The sequence below is a fragment of the Crinia signifera genome, chromosome 6 (assembly GCF_055691185.1).
Source record: "Crinia signifera chromosome 6, ASM5569118v1, whole genome shotgun sequence".
NCBI lineage: Eukaryota > Metazoa > Chordata > Amphibia > Anura > Myobatrachidae > Crinia > Crinia signifera.
This window is the reverse complement of record NC_139222.1, coordinates 149,684,922-149,705,546: the sequence shown is the minus strand read 5'-3', so window position 1 is coordinate 149,705,546 and position 20,625 is coordinate 149,684,922. Positions and strand designations below refer to the sequence as shown.

General features: G+C 43.3%; 1 protein-coding gene and 1 long non-coding RNA gene across 2 annotated transcripts in view; one reads left to right on the top strand and one right to left on the bottom strand.

The window, feature by feature from the left end:
• The window catches only part of LOC146008390 (uncharacterized), a 43,376-nt gene extending 33,441 nt beyond the window's left edge, over positions 1-9,935 (bottom strand). The window contains exon 1 of the long non-coding RNA XR_014444500.1: positions 9,796-9,935. This is a non-coding gene — a long non-coding RNA (uncharacterized LOC146008390). The remainder of the gene's footprint in view (positions 1-9,795) is intronic.
• Positions 9,936-9,983: 48 nt separating this feature from the next.
• The window catches only part of TRPC4AP (transient receptor potential cation channel subfamily C member 4 associated protein), a 32,637-nt gene continuing 21,995 nt past the window's right edge, over positions 9,984-20,625 (top strand). The window contains exons 1-4 of the mRNA XM_083147607.1: positions 9,984-10,206; positions 16,102-16,230; positions 18,548-18,664; positions 19,856-19,913. Coding sequence (XP_083003733.1) covers positions 10,087-10,206; positions 16,102-16,230; positions 18,548-18,664; positions 19,856-19,913 — 424 coding nt within the window. The 5' untranslated portion in view covers positions 9,984-10,086. The remainder of the gene's footprint in view (positions 10,207-16,101; positions 16,231-18,547; positions 18,665-19,855; positions 19,914-20,625) is intronic.

The window sequence follows — 20,625 nt, the reverse complement described above, 5'->3', positions numbered from 1 at the left end:
AGGTTTGTTTAATTTAAGGTAAGATTCTTTTTAAGACCTGCTTATATATGCTAAGGTAGGTATTTGCTAAACAGTTATACACATTCACTACGTGCTTTCATAGACTTTACACAGTAGCACACTCAATCTACACAAGTCGACATGTGTCAACGTGTTCACTCTAATACAAACATAGGTTTTGTATTTAGGATACAATAACATAAACAACATCTAACACCTACAAAGGATGTTTCAGCAATGTTTTAAGCCCATGCCCACTATTTTGCACATTAATTAATTCAATCAATTAATTAATTTTCATAATTATAGTTGAAAGGCAAGATTTGCAGGTCCATATATGTGAAGGGTATGTCAGCGTACACGGACGTACGCTCACTCTCACGAGCGGTGACATAAGCTGACTTTTCTATTGAAAACAATAGGGACCCGTCCGTGCAAGCTGGCGTACGCTCAGATAGCCGCAAGAAGTCGGTGGGAAGACGGCCGAGAGACGTCCGTAAACGGTGGTGTACGCTCAATTGTACGCCAGTTGTCGGAGTGTAAGGGCTGGCCCGTCCGTGTACGTTGGCGTACGCACATTTGTACGCCACTCCCCTTCGACGTTGTTTCTGCTCGTACGTATGCGGCTGAGTTGTGGGTGGACTTAACCCCAACGGCCGCGTACGGATAGCGTACGTTGTTTTGGAACGTACGCACGTTTGGCCGCTCCAACCAGAATAAGGCCCTAAATCTCTTTTATTTTAACGAGCAGGGCCCTCTCTCCTCATGTGATTTTCTTAGAATTTATCTCTGCCACTGTTATAATTGCCTCAGTGTCCACTGTTGCAACTGTCTTTTTTATTTACCATGTAGTTGTCCTAATTTGTACTGTAAATCACAATCTTTTTTTGTATTGTTCTTTGCTCATCTATGTATTGTCAGGCGCTGTGGAACCCTTGTGGCACCATATAAATAAACAATAATAATAATAATTATCCATGCACTCATTTTATCCTGCAATGATTACTGCAATAATCTCCTTTGACTTCTCAAGAACAGACTTGCCACTGCAAACCATTTTAAATGCTGTTGCTAGGCAGATCTTCCTAGCAAGACGCTCATCATCTGCTGATCCGCTCTGCCAATCCCTCCATTTGTTGGCTGTATCTTACCGTTTTCAATATAAAATACTTCTACTTGCATATAAAGCTATTAACCATACTGCACCAGCATATATCTCTACTTATCACAAAATATCTCCCATCTCGGCCACTCCACTCTGAGCAAGATTTGCATCTCTCTTCTTCACGGATCACTAGCTCCCATTCACTATTACAGGACTTTCATTGGGCTGCTCCCACCCTATGGAATGCCCTTCCACGAACAAGAAGACTCTCCACTAGCCTCCTAACGTTAAAGCGTTCCCTGAAAACTCACCTCTTCAGGCAAGCCTATCATATTTAAGTACCACACGCATAACCCTCTGAGGCACTTATGTATTATATAGCTTCTCTTCTGGACCTGCAACTTGGTGGGACTGCTATGCTATTACTGGTGCCTGTCCTTGTGTTTCCCTCCTATATCCCTATAAATTGTAAGCTTGCAGCAGGGCCCTCTAACATCCAAATCTGTCTGTTGTTACCCAGTTTATTTATTACTGCCTACAATTGTAAAGCGCAACGGAATCTGCTGCGCTATATAAGAAACTGTAAATAAAATAAATATACAAATGGATGAGAGAAAAAAAATAGTAGCTCACCATTCAGATAAATTGTTGTTTTGACTGCAAGGTGTCCTAGTGTGTGAACGTCCCTCTTAGAAATATCAATGTATTTTGACTAGACAGTCTTTTTCAAGGTAATAGAGAGGCTCTCCCATGGTGGGTTTTAAATACTTAAAAGGGTTATGCCCTTTCAATTGAGGCTGAGTTACAGTTTTTTAAAAAACATTAAAATATATAATACAAACTTCCCCTTTACATGGGCCTCAGCCCTGACATATCTGGGCATTAGTCTATCAAAAAATACACTAGAGATATATGATAGCAATTATTACCCCATTATAACACGCATTCTGAGAGATTTCAAATCCTGGAGATGTCTCCCACTATCCTATATTGGAAGATGCCATTTAGTAAAAATGGTAGCATTTCCACGTTTTCTATACTACATACAAATGCTACCATACATTTTAAAGGAAGCAGATATAAAAACACTAAACACAGCAATCAGCACCTTTATATGGGCGGGGAAAAAACCACGGATATCCATGTACAAGCTAAGTCAAACAACCAACTTATGGGCCCTACACACATGCCGATGTGTGCAGGGCTACCTAGCTATGCTAGGTCGGGCTGTGCTGCGCAGCTATCGCCTAGCACACAGAGCTGACAGCCCAGACACAGAGCGAGCTGTCAGCTCTGTGTGCTAAGCGAGCAGACAGCGCCAGTGTTCTCCAGTGGGAGAACACTGCCGATGCCGAGATTGATGGACACTGTCCATCAATCTCGGCCAGCGATAAAGACGCGCGGGGACGCGCACGGATGCCGATACAGCCCCCACACATACACCGATGTGAGGGCATTTGCTAAGCGACTTTGCCAAACTAAGCAAAATCGCTTAGAAAATATATTGGTACTTGTTTCCTAGCACGGCCACACCGATTTACATCGGGGTGGTCGTGTCGGAAAAATCGGGTCGATCGCATCGCATGCGATTTGGTCGCATGCGATGCGATCGTCGCGACCGACCGATTTTGGACCCGATTTTTTTTTTTTTAATTAAATGTAAATCGGGTCCCTGGGACCCGATTTTACATTGGATTCAATGTAAAATATTCCCAACCCCCCCAAATGTCACGGCGTACACCCCACCCCACGATAGACGCCAACCCGAAGCGTGGCGAGCGCAGCGAGCCCGCGAGGGCGGCGGTGCGCGTCCTCCGACCTTTTCATTCCCCTACTATCCACGTCGGCGTGGAGTTGAGAATAGAATAGTGTGGCGAGCGCAGCGAGCCACCGAGCCCGAAGCGTGGCGAGCGCACGCGGATACCTTCACAGGTAAACGCGTCCCTTCGCGGACTTCACAGGTGTCCGCGTCGCCACGGACACCTGTGAAGCCCGCGAGGGGACGCGTATAACTGTGAAGGTATCCGCGTCCCCTCGCGGGGCTCGCTGCGCTCGCCACGCTTCGGGCTCGGTGGCTCGCTGCGCTCGCCACACTATTCTATTCTCAACTCCACGCCGACGTGGATAGTAGGGGAATGAAAAGGTCGGAGGACGCGCACCGCCGCCCCTCGCGGGCTCGCTGCGCTCGCCACGCTTCGGGTTGGCGTCTATCGTGGGGTGACGACGGGGACATCTAAAATGTGAAATGGGTCATATTGGCCCATTTCACATTTTTCACATTTTTTCAGGATTTCAATGTTAAAAAATCTTTTAACATTGAAGCCTATGTAAAAATCGGGGGCATCGCGTCGGGACCTATGTTAATGGTCCCGACCGACGCGATGCCCCCGATATTTTACCTTTCCCGACACGATTTCAATGTTAAAATATTTTTTAACATTGAACCCTATGGGGAAATCGCGGGCATCGCGTCGGTCGCGTCGGGACCATTGTTAACGGTCCCGACCGACGCGATGCCCCCGATATTGTGTCTTAGCCGGCCAAATGGACCTGATTTCAAAGGAAATCGGGTCCATCGTATGGATCGTGTACCTTAACTAAAGGTACACGATCCATAAGATATGTGGCCGTGCTAGGAAACAAGTACCAATGCCTTAATATCGGCATGTGTGTAGGCCGTATAAGGGGGAATAAATCTTCCATGCATACGCAGCTATGTGCTAGCCGCAAATTACAGATATGCAATTGATTGGATAAATAATACAGACAACTATGCTAATGTTTCATTAGAACAGGCATTCTGCCCTGATATCCCACTAAATAACCTGTTACATATGAGACCGTCAAAATTTCCAACCAAGGTGCTGGATAATCCCCTATTGACAGCCACCTGCAGGGCATGGAGAATGGCCCGGTCCAGGCAGGGATTGTCCCCCCACAAATCAATATTCCTATCAGTTCATTATAACATAGCTACACAAGAACCCCTGATTCAGAATAAGAAAATAGCTCAGGAATGGAGGAGGGGAGGTATTGGATCAATAATGGATGTCATAGGAGAGAAAGACATTTCAATACTATCATACGAACAGATAAAAGGAAAGTATAGCAACTTAAATATCCCCAGTTTCCAATACCTGCAAATGAGAAGTTATGTAGATGACAAAAAGATAAGACCAACAATTAAGGATATAATGGAAGAATTGGAAATAATGACACGCAATGCCAAAAATAAAAAATGTACAACGTCGGCATTATATGCACAGATTAAACGGCAAATTCAGGTAGACAGCCTACAGACAGGGCTGGCAAGGTGGAAAGAAGATCTGCCAGAAGTGACCGTTCAATCTGTGCTTACAGCATTTACTCGCATAAATAAAAATTTAGTAGGATCGTCCTATATAGAAATGCAGTATAAATTATTGCACAGAGCATATTATACACCCAACAGGAGATTTCAGATGGGAGCATCAACGGATGCAAATTGTTTTAAATGTTCAACCCCGTGGGCGAACCTGATACATTGCATGTGGAGTTGTGAGGAGGTACACAGTTTTTGGGAAACAGTAAGGGAATATGTACAAAATAGTTACAACATTAAAATACCCCTCACCCCAGAATGGGCCCTGTGGGACATTGACCTAAACTGCAGGCAAACTGGACTCTTGCAAGGGCAACGTATATTCATAGCCAAAATAGCAGCAGCCACAAGGAAGACAATACTTTCACAGTGGATACATAAAAATTCACTAACAATAGCAATATTAATCCCCAGAATAATACATTTGTTCCAGATGGACTGGATAGAAATGGTCAAGAACAAGGACAAAAAAAAAAAAATTCTTTGATATATGGCTGCCGCATGTTAAAACATTATCCCTCCACACAAGAAACACAATAAAAAAAGCTATTTCATCAACAACATGGTATAATACAGAGCTGCTTGCAAGGGGAAAGGAACCGTTCTGAGCTAACATAACACACAAAGGGAATAACTAATGGGAGGGCCAAGGTTTATATAGGAAGCCAGAAAAAAAAAGGGGTGCTAGGAAAAATGCATGGTTTAAGTGAGATAAGAGAAATAACATAGGTGACCATAAAGAAAAACACCTCTCGTTCTTTTTGCATATTCGGTGTAACAAAAAAATTGAAAAGCTACATGTGAAATATGAACTCTTAAAGTATCTTTCTCTCTGCAAATGTTCTGTGATAATATTTAATGTAAATGTTTTGTGATAATATTTAATGTAAATGTTTTTGTGATAATATTTAATAAAAATAATAATAAAAAAAATATATATAATACAATATGGTAACCCATGGTTAAAAAAGTCACATTGTCAAAAAACGTATTGTTAAATAATGTTGGTAAATTAATCTTGCTAAAAACCGCAATTAGAATATTTTCAATTACGTAAGTTGCTGCGGTAACTGGACTGTTTGCCAATAGGGGACTTGGTTGTGGAACAAAAACTAGAGAGCGTACCTGCCTGCTTCTGGTTGCATTTCAAAGACCTGAAGTGAACGTGACGCCTGCTGCTGGTCTTTAGGAATGTAAATTCTCAGGGGCCGAGCATAATGGTTCTTTATTTATTTAATAACAGTTTCCTATATAGCGCAGCATATTCTGCTGCGCTTTAAAAAAGGAGACAGTGGGCCATATTCTGGTTCACTCTCAGAGGCAAATTCCTTCTCAATTTGACAAAACCATGTGCGCTGCAGGTGGGGCAGTTATAACATGTGCATAGAGAATTAGATTTGGGTGAGTTATTTTGTTTCTGTGCAGGGAAAATACGGACTGCTTTATTTCTACATACAGATAGTGGTAGATGCTCAATTAGTTCAGTAATATTACTGTGCATGAGGGAGGGAAGCATTTCTGAAGCAGCAGAGCAGCTCCTCCTGGTAAGAGAGCAGTGGATTGCTGCTGACTGCAAGTTCCCCAACACACAATTTAACTCAAGGCGAGCCCCCAACTCAGTCATAGCCACATTCTGTGGACCCCCATTAAACTAAGGCATAAGCTATTATAAGAAGCAAATTAAGCTGCTTGTTAGTGTACTCTGTAGTGAATCCTACCATGGTCTTGCTACTGTGATTTTATCCTGTTACATTATTATTATTTTTTATTATTATTATTATTATTATTATTATATTGTTATGAAGCCACATTGTGAGAGTGCTGTCTAATCCCAGCTCTTGCCATAACACCACCCGCTGCTGTACTGAGTGAGTTGAAAGAGAGGGGAATGCTGTGAGGTTGATTTACACCCCCTTTCTCACCGCACCTTAGACCCGTGTAGTTTCCGGGTTCACACAAATCAAGTTGTGGTGTGAAAGCAACACAGAGAATAATAACCAACCTGTCAATTCGACCCGGGTTATAAGAAGGGTTAAACCCGGAACACCATCTGTATAATGGGTGTTCTGGGTTTAATGTGAAAGCATCAACCATGGTTGGTACTGGGTCCGACACGGCATTAAGATCTGAAAGGGGTATTTGAAGGAGGAAGGGGGTGCTGTGATGTGGACAGTGAATGAGGCAGTCAGTTTACAGTATAAGTGCTGTTAGAGGTCTGTGAGGTGATCAATGTGTACTGTCATTGAAGGGGACAGTGAGTGAGTTGTCAGGGGGTCAGTGTTACAGTATATGAAAGGAAATGACAGTGAGAAAGAGCTATCAATTGGTTAATGAGAGATGGCTATGGAAGGGACAATCAGGGTTATATGCAGGGCTGGTAGAAAAGCCTGGCAGGGGCGGATTTAGGAATGATGGCGCTCCTAGGCACAACAATAACGCTGCCCCCACCCTCTGTCTAATTATATTATATTATTTTTATTGATTGCTTGTAAGCCCTCCTTTGATAATAGCCAATATAATGGATTTATAAAAAAAGCCACTAACTGTGACGTTGTTTTATTATGAATACATATTTACTAAGTAGGACAGTTTACAGGGGCAGTATCTGCATGTCCTATCCATTTACACTCTATTTAAGATGGAATATAGTACAGTACAGTGGATATTTTGCAGTTATTGGTACATTTTGGACTGACAGTACCATCACAGGCATCCAAGTGCCGCCCCAAACATGAGCCGCCCCTAGGCACGTGCCTCACGGGAAATTCGGCTTTGAAGCCTTGGCCACTTGATTGCATATGCCACCCACGCTAAAAGTTGACAGCCAGCCCCAGCCAGCCAGCCTATGCAATGAACTGGTCTCTGGCCGCCTGCCTCTGTAATCAGCTCCGTGGGTTCCCCAATCAGCTACAGCACGTTGTCTGACAAACCTACTGAAGGTGAGGTGTCAGACGTTTTATAATGCCTGCCTGCTGCTTATCCTGTGGGGCATATGTGTGGCACTGTCTGGGCATACTTAGCACTGTGGGGGCATATCTGTGTGGCACTGTGGGGGCATATCTGGCAGTGAGGGCATACTTAGCACTGTGGGGGCATATATGTGTGGCACTGTGGGGGCATATGATATCTGGCACTGTGGGGGGATATATGGCACTGTGGGGGCATATGTGGCACTGGGGGCATACCTAGCACTGTGGGGGCATAGGTGTGTGGCACTGGGAGCATACATAGCACTATGGGGGCATATGTGTGTGGCACTGGCGGCATACCTGGCAATGTGGGGGCATATGTGTGTGGCACTGGGGGCATACCTGGCACTGTGGGGGCATATGTGTGGCACTGTGGGGGCATATCTGGCACTGTGGGTGGCATAGTAGTAATGGGCATCAGTTGTGCGGCAGCGGCGCAATGGGCATCACGGTGTGTGGCATAACGTGTAATGGTCATTGCGGTGTATGGCGTAACATGTAATGGGCATCACAGTATGTGGCATAACGTGTAATGGGCATTATGGTATGTGGTATATTATGTAATGGGTGTGTGACGTATAATCGGCATTACATTGAAATTTATTGGCATGCACTGTCCATATTGTCCCTGCTTTAGATACAAATTGTTGAGTCCTGGCATAACGAGTAATGGGCAGAATGTGTAATGGTCATCATGGTGTGTGGCATAACATGTAATGGCCATTGCGTTGTATGGCATTACATGTAAAGGGCATCACGGTGTGTGGCAAAACGTGTAATGGGCATTACAGTGTGTAGTGTAACATATAACTGGCATTACGGTGTGCAAAATCAAGAATAAAACTGAAGCAAAGGTTATAAAAAGCATGATAAGGGGGGTCAAGGGGCGGGGCTGGGGTGGGCCACTGTCCGGGAATCTCTCGACACAAAGGTGGTCACCCTACGCCTACCTGAACTGGCCAAAAACGGCTTTGTACCGGTTTTCTGGGTCTCCAACCCTCCATCCAATATAGGAAAGGGGCCGTAGTCACACCCCCTTTCCAAATTTTATCTGGTTTCTGCCCTTCAGATGTTGGAGGGTATGCTATTATTTCACATCCCCAAAGCAGATGATTGACACAAAATCAGTTTTCTCTATGTTAATATAGCCTGTGCTAAGCGGACACCAAGAATAGTGAACGATGCAGCATAAGAATATCACATATGTTTTCCGGGAATTAGCCGCAAATATTCAATAGCAAATGGGCCCCCTAATGCGATATTCGCCAACACATGCCGCCACATCCAGCCCTGCCCGTCATGTCTCTACCTGTCCGTCATGCTTAGTAGAGATGGGTCGTTCGCGAACAAAGCGGGGCTTTTGAACGGATCCCATAAAAGACTGAGGGAACCGCCGATCCCAAAAAGGTGAACCGTCGTTCTTTTACTTTCAGTTTAGTTTTTCATTACAATGCATTTGCCTGAGTTCAGCACTGACACCTGTGGCAGCTGAGATGTACGAACTCTGGAGACTGAGTACAGTGCTGCGACTGCAAAAGAAAGAATAACAAGGCTGCTGCTGCTAGGGATGGCAATCGGTGCAGACTCCATCGATGGTTGCCATCGATGGCGATTCTGCTCCCTGCCATCGATCAGTGTTTACTCGGTCATGTATGTTCTTAGTTGTTCAGCTCACTGTTTAAAAAAAAAAAGGGTACTTATGTAGTATCTGGGCTGCCGATTTTTTGATTGTATGCCTTAAGTTAAGGCATACAATCAGATGCGATGCGATGCGATATCGCATCGCATCGCATCGCATCGCATCCGATATCGGATGCGATGACCCGATTTTTCCATAGGAATCAATGTTAAAATGATTCCTATGGAAAAATGGGTCCTTTTCATACCCCTACTATCCAAGTGGGCATGGAGTTGGATATAAACCTGTGGCGAGCGTAGCGAGCCACCGAGCCCGAAGCGTGGCGAGCGAAGCGAGCCCCGCGAGGGGACGGTATTCGTCCCCTCGCGGGGCTCGCTTCGCTCGCCACGCTTCGGGCTCGGTGGCTCGCTACGCTCGACACAGGTTTATATCCAACTCCATGCCCACTTGGATAGTAGGGGTATGAAAAGGACCCATTTTTCCCATTGAATTCCATGTTAAAATGGACTCAGTCCATTTTAACATTGATTCCTATGGAAAAATCGGGTCATCGCATCGCATCGCATCGCATCGAATCGCATGGTCGCATGCGATGCGATCTCCCGATCCGACCCGATTTAGAAATCGGCAGCCCAGATACTACATAAGTACCAAAAAAAGTTTTTAAAAAGTGGCAATAAATAATTGTAAAACAAATTATGCCTCGTTATTATGAAATTACCCCTTTTTTTCAAAGTGAGTGGAGGCTCCGCCTAAAAGATCCGGATCTCTTCACGGATTGACCACTTGGACTCAGTGACCCGTTTTGCCCAACTCGCTTAGCCCACAAAACAATAACATCTCAGAGTCACGTTTGTCATCTTAACACCGGTTAGCGCAGCGCCCCTACCGGACTACAATACCCAGCAAGCAGCGCAGCAGCTTCCGGCGTGGCGTATGTCAGGCCTCTCTCTGCCCCAGCCACATCCGCTCTGTTGCCCGGACTTCCCGTTACTCTCTAGTGGACGGATCCATGGCCGCTTCGGGGACACTACCTCCCCGACTGGGCTCTGGGCACCGGCGGGTGGAGAACATATTGAGCCGGGTGCGGCGGGGACAGTTGACCGGGCGAGGCCTCACCCGAGGTTCCCAGGTAACACAGGCACTTACCTGGGCCCAGCCACAGGTCATGTACGCGGTGTGGGCGTTGTTCCGACCCGCAGCACACCTTACACTACGCGCTGTCACCGCCGCGTCTGCTAGGTGCCTGGTATACAGCAGGGCAGCGCGTATCTCTGTGTCTGTAAAGCCTCTTTCACCGTAACCCTGCAGCCTCCATGTACTGCAGCTGCTGTGTATGTATATGCTGCTCTTCTGCTAGCTAAGTGAATGGGGGCAATGGGTAAACACTGGTGTGTAGGTGCTGTATATGTACTAGCTGCTCATGCAGAGTGATGAGTTCTGCATTCCTTCCCAGCTTTGCTTGTAAATTCCAAGGGAAGTGCCTGAAGAGGCAAATTTGGGGACCCTTCCAATGATTAGGTCTGCAGTCTTTGCCTGGTTTTCTTTCCCTTCCTATTCTTAAGGGGCAGATTATTAAGCTTGGAGAAGAGATAAACTGGAGGTAAAGCGGGGAAAAGGTAAAAGGAGATAATGCACCAGCCAATCATCTCCCAACTGTCTTTTTCAAACACAGCTGATTGGCTGGTGCTTTATCTCATTTTACCTTTTCTCAGCTTTATCTCCAGTTTATCTCTTCTCCAAGCTTAATAAATCTGCCCCTAACTGTGTTATACAGGCTTACTATAAATAGACAATTTAAACTTTTATATTACCTAAAGTATTACTGATATCGTCAAAATACCTACCTGGGTGTGTAGTATATGTCTGTAAGCTTTAATTACTGTAGCCATGTACACACAGGGCGAATCGTCTGGGCTATTTTGACTATATCATAAAAATTGCATAGAAGGTTAAGCAGAATCGCTGTGTGTGTACGCAGCAGTCGATAGCGATGTGTGGACCCACATCGCTGCTATCGCTCGGCCAAATAGACACCTCCAGAAAGAATATTTTTGCTACACTGTGCATTTGACTGCCGCTTCTTGGGCTGGCTGCCAGGATGTAGTTAGCCGTCTCTCTGACGGCTTAACTACATCTGATACATACGGGGTTCAGTCGAAATCGATGGGAGTGAGTGTGTACACCCCTTAAGTGGCAAATTTTCTATGTGTTAGATTTTTGTCATTCGACAGATCTCAATATAGTAATATGTTCCAAATACATATAAGCCATTTTGTTCATGTGACTTAACAGAATCTTAAAGATTTTTGAGCCAGCTGTGATTTATTTTTTCGTGTATTCCTCCACTTCCTTTTAATGCGTAAACGATCTGTAGAAATGCATCACAGCAGCTGTTGCATGTGTTGACAAGGACACACTCTAGTGTGTTTGGAACAAATTTGATTATCGTTTTGATATCTTTTAATTATTGGCAGCACGGATGGTGTAATGGTTAGCATTACTGCCCCACAGCGCTGAGGTCATGGGTTAAATTCCCACCATGGCCTAACTGGGTGGAGTTTGTATATTCTCCCTGTGTTTGTGTGGGTTTACTTCAGGTACTCCGGTTTCCTCCCACAATCCAAAAAAATACTTGTAGGTTATTTGGCTGCCAACGAAATTAACCCTAGAATAAATATGTGCGCATGTACGTGTGGTAGGGAATATAGATTGTAAGCATCACTGGGGCAGGGACTGATGTGAATGTTCAAATATTCTCTGTAAAGCGCTGTGTAATGTGTGCGGTATATAAGAAACTGTTAATAAATGTCTAATTTGACAAGGCTCAAGCACAGGACATTTGTGGATTAGTCATTGGGGTTGATTCAATTCTCTCACTGAATAGAGCTGGGAGGTCAAAAAATGCTGGTACTTTCAGATGTATAGTCCAGAGAACCGGCATTTTCTGAATGAAGTGCCCCAGGCGATGATGTTTGCACTGCACTAGGGTGCAATATAGTGCGTACGCACTAAACAATATGCACAAAAATATTGTTAAATACATAATTATCATGCATATTGTTTAGAAAACAATCATTTGTGTACCCAGCTTTATGCTGGGTACACACGGTGTGATTTTGGCTCACAATTTTTACTCTATAGTCAAAATTGTATAGAAAGTTAGCCAAAATCTCAGTATTTCCCCTGCTTGTGAAACAGATTTGTTGCCCAATGAGGTCCTTATCGCAGGGATAAATAGACTGCAGGCAATTACATAATTATTTTAAAAAAATACATAATTTAAAATAGAAAGCAGTAAAGGCGATTTTGACTGTCGCTTGTAATGTATTTTGGCCATAGGCCAAATGGCGCATAATCAAAATCTGAAGTGAAGATCGTCAATATGGTATGGTTCTGAGGAGGTTAAAGGGAAATTGCCTAGTCAAAATCGCACCATGTGTACACCACTTTATGACCGATACAAAGGGGGGACTGAGCCACTGTGCTGAGCAATATTGCTTAGCACATATCGCTCAGCACACAGCAATGCACCAGCAAAGTGTGCTGAGCGATCTGGCATGGCCAGTGTCTGGTGAGAGAACACCGGCGATGAGTAGATTTATACTGCATGCGGTATAAATCTGTCCCAGCAATGGCAATGCACGGGACTGCGCATCGCTGTCGGGCCCACAGGCAGAGCGATTCATGCTTCATTTGTAAGCGATCTAGTCAGGGATACAATTGCCCTGTATGTATGCCACATTATGAGGTTTATATAAAATATTGAATGTCTAATTTTCCCACTCCCTTCTAGAAAAGTATTTGCCATTTCGTGATACTCGTGATACCTGCTAACTGAATACCTCTGGGGTGACAATTTACTGCAGGGTAAATCCTGCTGCTATTTGAATACCCACCATATATGTGTTGTATTTAAATTACATCTGTTTTGCAATTACCTGTTAGAATTTTGGACTTGTATGATGGCGTCTTGCGGACCAGTTTGCTTCTTTATATTATTGTTTGGTATTGAGGGTGGTTCATTAAGTAAGGTAACAAGATCTATTGTGTGTTCTGTTCTTTCATTCTTATTTCCTACCAGGGGCGATTCAAATGTTTTCCCCTGCACCTACCTCTAGGGAGTGTAATTCAGGCGATCCAATGGTTGGCTCTGTTTAGATGCCCATACCTGCAGGAGGTCACGTCTTCTCAAAGCCTCTTGAAGTGTGTCTATGGTTTAGGAGCCCTAAGCAGGGATTAGCCATTTTTGCTGATAATCCCTGTCCATTTGGGTTTTTATAAAGCAATGGGCACCAGATCAAAGCAACAATTGAATTCGTCTGATGAATAACCATTATTTTTGGTGCCCAAAAACATACTTTCATTTGAAAAAATGGTGAGATTGGCAGTAACATGATCAAATAATTACATAGTATAACATATTTGCATCTAAGTCACATCACCCTATGACACTCCGATTTGTATAAGGGTTACATTAATGCGTTTCATGTTTACGCTTTGGCCCCATCACCAAGATATCTCCTTATGCTATGTAACTATTTCTAGTCCCAAGAATTTAGAATAAGTGCGAATCAACCTGCTAAGAAAATTCTGTGGTGCTGAAAATTGCTTTGTCTAGTTCTGATTTGAAAGCCTGATATTGTTGCACTTTTAACGTCATTAATTAAAATAACTACCATCAAGGTGCATGAGTATTGCTAATAGTGTCGGCATTAGTTTCAAATTAATATGGCAGTAATCTATGATGTGTATTGTTATGTGCTGAAATGCTGTGGACAAATTCTGACAGTTTAGCCTCCCCTACAACATACCAATATTTTTCTTTTGTCTTCTTTAATGTTTTAGACTTTAGAGAATTGAAAGAGAGTATTTGCATATCTATGCATGTCTGGTTCATGTGCAGTGACATTGGCTGCAATGTATGCTACAGTACAGCTTTTCTTCACCTTTATCCATTTACATATCACAAGTTTTATAAATAGGCAATGACATGACAACCCTTCCCTTGCATATACGTCAAAAGCACAGACAATTATTTCGCCTTTTTTTTTTTTTTTTAAGAAGTCGTCATAGTAATTAAAAATCAATAAAACATTTAGAGGTTGTATGTATTAAGCCACCTATCATTGTATCCATCTGGGGGATTGAAAAGTGCCATAATATTAAATGCAAAGTCTGGAGTATTAAGTAATATAATTGTCCTTTTATTGGGTGAGCATATAATATACACTGTACTAGTTAAAAGGGGTGTGGTATATTTCCCCGACAGTCGGGATTCCGACAGTCATTACTCAGACGTCGGAATCCCGACAGCACAGCGTGGGGAGTGCAATGAAGCCCCTTGTGGACCCCCACAAGGGAGCAGTCGGGATTCCGACGTCTGATGAATGACTGTCGGAATCCCGACTGTTGGGGAGCCATCCGGCACCCAGTTAAAAGCCCATTAAAATGACTGCTTCTGCGATGTACCTTAAATTTGAGCGGTGACTTTTTTTTAGTCTACTAATACCCCTTGTACTCTGCTGCAAAAAAAGTTTTTTGCTTCGTGGACCCAGGTCAGCAGCGGTGTAAAGGGTGTCTACCCGTTCCCATTTACACGGGACTCCTAACCAGGTCCTGACCAGGGTGGAACACAGGCAGGACCTGGGTAGAGGCCAGTGGAAATGGTCCCAGCACGGGTTGGGACATTAGAGAGAGTAGGATGGGGCAGTCAGGGGGGCTGCAGTCCAGTAGCCGCTGCCAATCAGGGGGCAGGGGGAGGTACTGGCAGTGACATACTCCGTGTATAGCGTGACGTGGGATGTGATGTCTCGGGTGGATGTACACAGCAGTGGGACCGCTGTAATGCATTGCTGTTGTCTGTGCACAGTCAGTGAAAAGAGCATCCTCCCCGTGTGTGACTGATGCAGTGATTACTAACTAGCTCTGTTGTGTCAGTGTGTGGCTGTGTGTCTGTCTGTTGTCGGCGCTTCTGTTGTGTCAGTAGCTGTAAGTGGTATTGTATATACCTATTGTGTCTGTGTAGTGTCAAGTGCTATTTTGTTGGTCACAACTTCTCCCTTCACCAAGTTCTTGTGCCCCCAATACAAATGGTCGCTGAGGCTGAGCAAATAAGGCCACCCTATGGCAATTGGCATATAATCCTCCCTAGGAATGAGCATGGAATCCCTGGCATCCATATGGAAAAGCAGGGCTCACCCATGTTCAGTGTAAATGGCGCAGACCTGTGTCTGACCCAGGTCGAAGTGCTGTGTGAATGGGGTATGATGCTGTGTCCGACCCTGTATACTCTTGTATTTTGGTGTAAAAGGGGTATAACTCTCCACCCCACCCCCAGTTCCTTTCTGCTCCTACCTCCAATCTGTCTTCACAGCTCCCTCTCTCCATATCCAGCAAGTGTGAAACAGATCACTGTCATTGTAAAAAAATTGCTTCAGATTGGTCAAAAATTTGTACAGTGTGTATACGCCCTGAAAAAAACAGCAAAAGTTGAGAAAATGTTTTCTTTTCATGGGATTGTTAGAAAGAGTCTCCCTAGACACAGGCAGTTTGTATGAAGAATAAAAGTCCTTGCCACGTAATAACACTTTCACACCAAACTAATAAACTAAGTTATTGCCGGGACATCTTGGGTCCAGGCTTGGTGTGAAAGGGTCTACACAGATTGTGTTAGCTGGGAATCTAATCCTGGTCATTACCAGGGTTGGCCCCTGGTGAGGATGTTGTCTCCAAGTACTGGTGAAGTAAAGACCTGGGTTGGGCCTGCAATGTGAATTCAGTTTCAAGCAGCTGTGACACTGGTCTGACCAGGTTTTTTCAAGAAATATTTATTCAATTCATAAAATTGTACAAACATGATTAATTTTGATTTTCTCCTTTATGCTATTGAGGATGAGGGCCGCTCTGTCTATTAGCTGTGTGCATCTACAGTATACTGACATTTCCCTGGCATTATGTGGAAATAAAGGGGGTGGCTGTGATTTTACAGGACCCACCATTCTAATGAAATCTGTATTCATTTTAGATTACGGAGGAGCTGCTGAAAGGAAGAGACAAACAGGCTAAATGGAACAGCATTCCTCTGCTTCTGCACAAGTTATATGAAGGCAGCCACCCCAACAGTGATTTCTCTCAGTGCCAGAGCATCCTGAAGGTACAGAAGAGAGGCGGGCACAGATTGAACCATGCCCATTCCAATATAGGGGAGGTATCCAGTTACTGGGCCGAGCGCTACCTCTTAGCTGTCGGTATCTCCTGATACCCACACTTATCAGGGAATATGGGCATGCAAAAGCATAAAGCGGCTGGACCAGCGATAACACATGGGATCCGGGACATACACCAGATCCTATTTATTTTCATGAGATTGCAGATCCATTTTTGGCTACAGAAAATCACCTCTAATTTGGTATCGCAATAATGATCATCGGTTACGATATCCAGATGTTGTTTTACATCCAAAACTGTTTAGAGGATAATTGAATATCCCCCCCATAATGGGAAAAATGTAAATCATAAGAGGGATATTTGGTAATGTTCAATAATGTTTTGCATTAGCTAACACATTGAGTCTTGTGTGGTCAGGGTAATGTCTGTTATGACTATCCCTTTTGGTCGCAAGGAACAGCGGTTACATTCCCTGCATAGTGTTTAAACAGAGACCAGTGAACATTTGAAAAGATAAAATCAAAAAGCATTTTTGGTACTTATGTAGTATCTGGGCTGCCGATTTTGTGATTGTATGCCTTGCCTTAAGGCATACAATCAGATGCGATGCGATTCTATGCGATTTTGCATAGGATTCAATGTTAAGAAGGTCGAGCGAAGCGAGCCCCGCGAGGGGACGCATATTTCTTAAAAAGTATTCTGTGTCCCCTCGCGGGGCTCGGTGGCTCGCTACGCTCGCCACAGGTTTATATCCAACTCCATGCCCACTTGGATAGTGGGGAAAGGAAAAGGACCCCTTTTTCCCATTGAATTATATGTTAAAATGGACTCAGACCATTTTAACATTGAATCCTATGGAAAAATCTTGACCATCGCATACGATTTGGTCGCATGCGATGCGATACGATGCGATGCGATCCGATTTCTAAATCGGACGCCCAGATACTACATAAGTACCGCATTTTTAATTGAAATGCAAGTTTATTATTTTATTTATGTGGTCAAAACCTATGCCAAACTTTTTTGAATTACGGCACCCTAGAGCATGGGTCCTCAAACTGTGGCCCTCCAAATGTTGTGAAACTACAAATCCCAGCATGCCTTGCCACAGTTTTAACACACCCTTTATAGCAAAACTTTGGCAAGGCATGCTGGGATTTGTAGTTTCACAACATCTGGAGGGCCGCAGTTTGAGGACCCATGCCCTAGAGCAGGCATGTCCAACGTTAGCCCTCCAGATGTTGTGAAACTACACTTCACAGCATGCTTTGCCACAGTTTTGCTATTAGAGAATGCTAAAACTAGTGCAAAGCATGCTGGGATGTGTAGTTTCAAAACATCTGGAGGGCCAACGTTGGACATGCCTGCCCTAGAGTATCAGCATTTCATTTCATAGCACCCCTAGGCCAAAGAAAATGTAGAAAATTTATATAAAAAATATAACATTGAGTAGATTGTTTTATATGTCTTCCTAAAGGCCCATACACACTGGCTGATTTTGAGCTGAAAGCTGCTAAACCTTAGTGTTTTGAGCGACTTTCAGGTCAAAGCTGCCCAGTGTGTACGACCCGACCATTAGAGTTGATGCACTCTCCCATTCATCTGCTTGTATTATCAGCAGTTGAGTGACTTTGTGGACATCTTTCCATAGCGCTGCGCTATGCAAAGCCATCTGCCTCACCGCGCTGAGGGGCTCTCCCCCCAGCGATGACAGAGCTCATCGCTGGGTGATTAAGCCTAGTGGGTATGGACCTTTAGGTTCAGTTAGAGGGTGAGGGTTCAGGATTTAGTTATTTTTGTACATGATTGGCAGCCACTAGCACTGGTTATGTATATTTCATAAATCATTTAAATTGGTCCTGGACCACCAACCCGTGGTACCCCTGCAAGGTTCCCAATGCACAACAGGGTGCCCCGGAATACAGTTTCGGGACCACTGATCTACACAAAGGGCTGTATTCAAATGTTTGCGCATCCAGCAGCCACTAGAAGGCACCCATCAAAGCTTATACAAATGTAGCTTGGTTGGATTATGCCGCCAGGCGTGGCTTAACCTGACCTTAATCTGCGCAATTCACATGAAAAGAAAGCTCAATTGCATGTCACCCCGCAATTTCCTGTCACTTTAGAATTCAACTTTAAAATTGTGCATAAAGTTACAATGTTAAACCTTTCACATAACTGGCAAATTAATCTATGTAGCATTAAAGTAAAAGCCATGCCAGTTGGTCATTATCTATATAATACAATGTAAAATGCAGTTTGAAACCAAATTTTTTTTTTTCCTTATCCTCCATATACAGGAAATTTCTCCTCTGCTTTCTATGGAAGCGATGGCAATTGTGACCGATGACAAGAAGTCTAGTCCGGAGTTCCCCTTTCCCAACACCTACATCTTTGATTTATTTGGGGGTGTTGATGTAAGTGCACCATTAATTGGAGATGTGCTGGTGATCATTCATACAGTACTTATTAGTCCATGGCTTACTTTATATTGATAGTATTTTATTAAAAAAACTGTTTACTTTTAGCAGATTGTATATTATATAATTATACTGTATTCAGTATAATATTGTAGTTTTTCTCACTGGTTGTGTATTGGGAAATCTGCTAGGAGTTTCCTGATCATGTGGTCCATAAGGCTCATATGGATTCAACTGTTTTGGTTAAGTGACAAACTTCATTTTTTCTTCTTCTGTTCTTTGTGTGTTTGCAATTGTTAAAATAAGTGTGATGGTTTCTTTTGAGTGGGAGCAGCAAGTTATATATTTTTTGGATATAAATTTGTTTTAATCTGTTTTTCTCTTCTGGTTGGCAGTACAGTAATTGTGTTAGGGTATAGGTGGTTGACAATGTCTAGGTCGACCGCTAATGGTCAACATACCATAGGTTGACATTGACACAAGGTTGAGACAAGCTTAAAGTTTTTCATCTTATTTTTTCCAAAACCAGGAATACTTTTTCGAAATTCCAAACGGCAACCATTTCCCTTATGGATTAGAGCAACATTGCTCCTTGAGTAGTCACGTTCACATGAAGAAGCAGATCACATTTTATGTATGAAATAATGGCATTACTAACAGCACAATACTTACACAACAATTGCAGAAGTCCTAGACTTTGGGCCGTATTCAATGCGGACGGCGAGGAGGTTAAAAGGCGAGGATCACTGAAAACAAGCCACCCTTGCCATTTAACCCCTGCACCGATTGCTCACTATTTTCAAAGTTCTGAGGGGAATCCTCACTGGCGAGGATTCCCCCATACGGCGATGTTCACGGCTAATGCAGGGAGCCTGCTGCGTTTAGCCGCGAGCCTTGCTGTTTTGGTGGCTGCGAACGCCATTTCCAACTTGCTGTAAAAACCCAGAAAGATTGAACCGAGAGCAATCAGCACTGCTCCCTGTCACAGCTTGCAAAAGAGCATTGAATAGGGTCATTTATGTTGACAGCAGGGCACTAACCTTGCTTTCCAGGAAAGATCAGTGTCAGTAGGGTTATATATTAAAGGTTTGGGGTGTGGCGACAAACACTAGTCTTATCTGTATTCATTTCTCTGTGTGTTTTTTCTATATACTTTTAACTCTTATATGAGTAACTTTCTTCCGACAGCTGCTTGTGGAGATTCTTATGAGGCCAAGTCTCTTTCCTCAGAAGAAGAAACAGAAAAGTAAGTGCGTTATTCCTCAGATTTGAAATTCTTTCTAACAATTCTTTTTAGAGGTGGAGTAAGTGTTGCAGGTAGCAGTAGGTTGACATGGCAATAGTTGACACATTTAAAACAGTCGATTCATTATTATTTTTTTCTTATTTTGCTTTGAACTATTATATTTTACCATCAATGTGGATTCAGAATGCAAATGGTAAAGTGTGGCACGCAAAGCAGTGCGCTATTTGGGGACCATGTGTTGAAATCTACAAATTCACACCAAAAAAGTTGAATAAAAATTCACGGCAAACTTTTTCATGTGTCAACCATTTACACATCAACCTTTTTGTCTGTCGACCTTCTCAATGTTGCCCAGTTGGGGTTGACACTGAGAACACGGTCTGTAATTTACAGTAACTGTCAACACTTTATGCCATAGCAAATGGCAGAATGGGTAAAAGGATGGAAGACTTTTAGTGTTTAAGCAGACATCTGTTAGAGTGGTGTTGCAAAGTGTCCCTGCTCATTGTGGTTGCCATGGTAGTTAAGATGCCACAAACCATACAAAACTTTAAATCATTAATAATAAACTAAATTCAAAAATTAAATATTTATGACTTTTAGCCTGCCACTGTTTTTGTAAAAAAAATAATGGTATTCAATATAAAGAGTATATAAAACAATATAAACATGATTTCATTAATTTATTTAATTTATAGAACACTATAGTAAT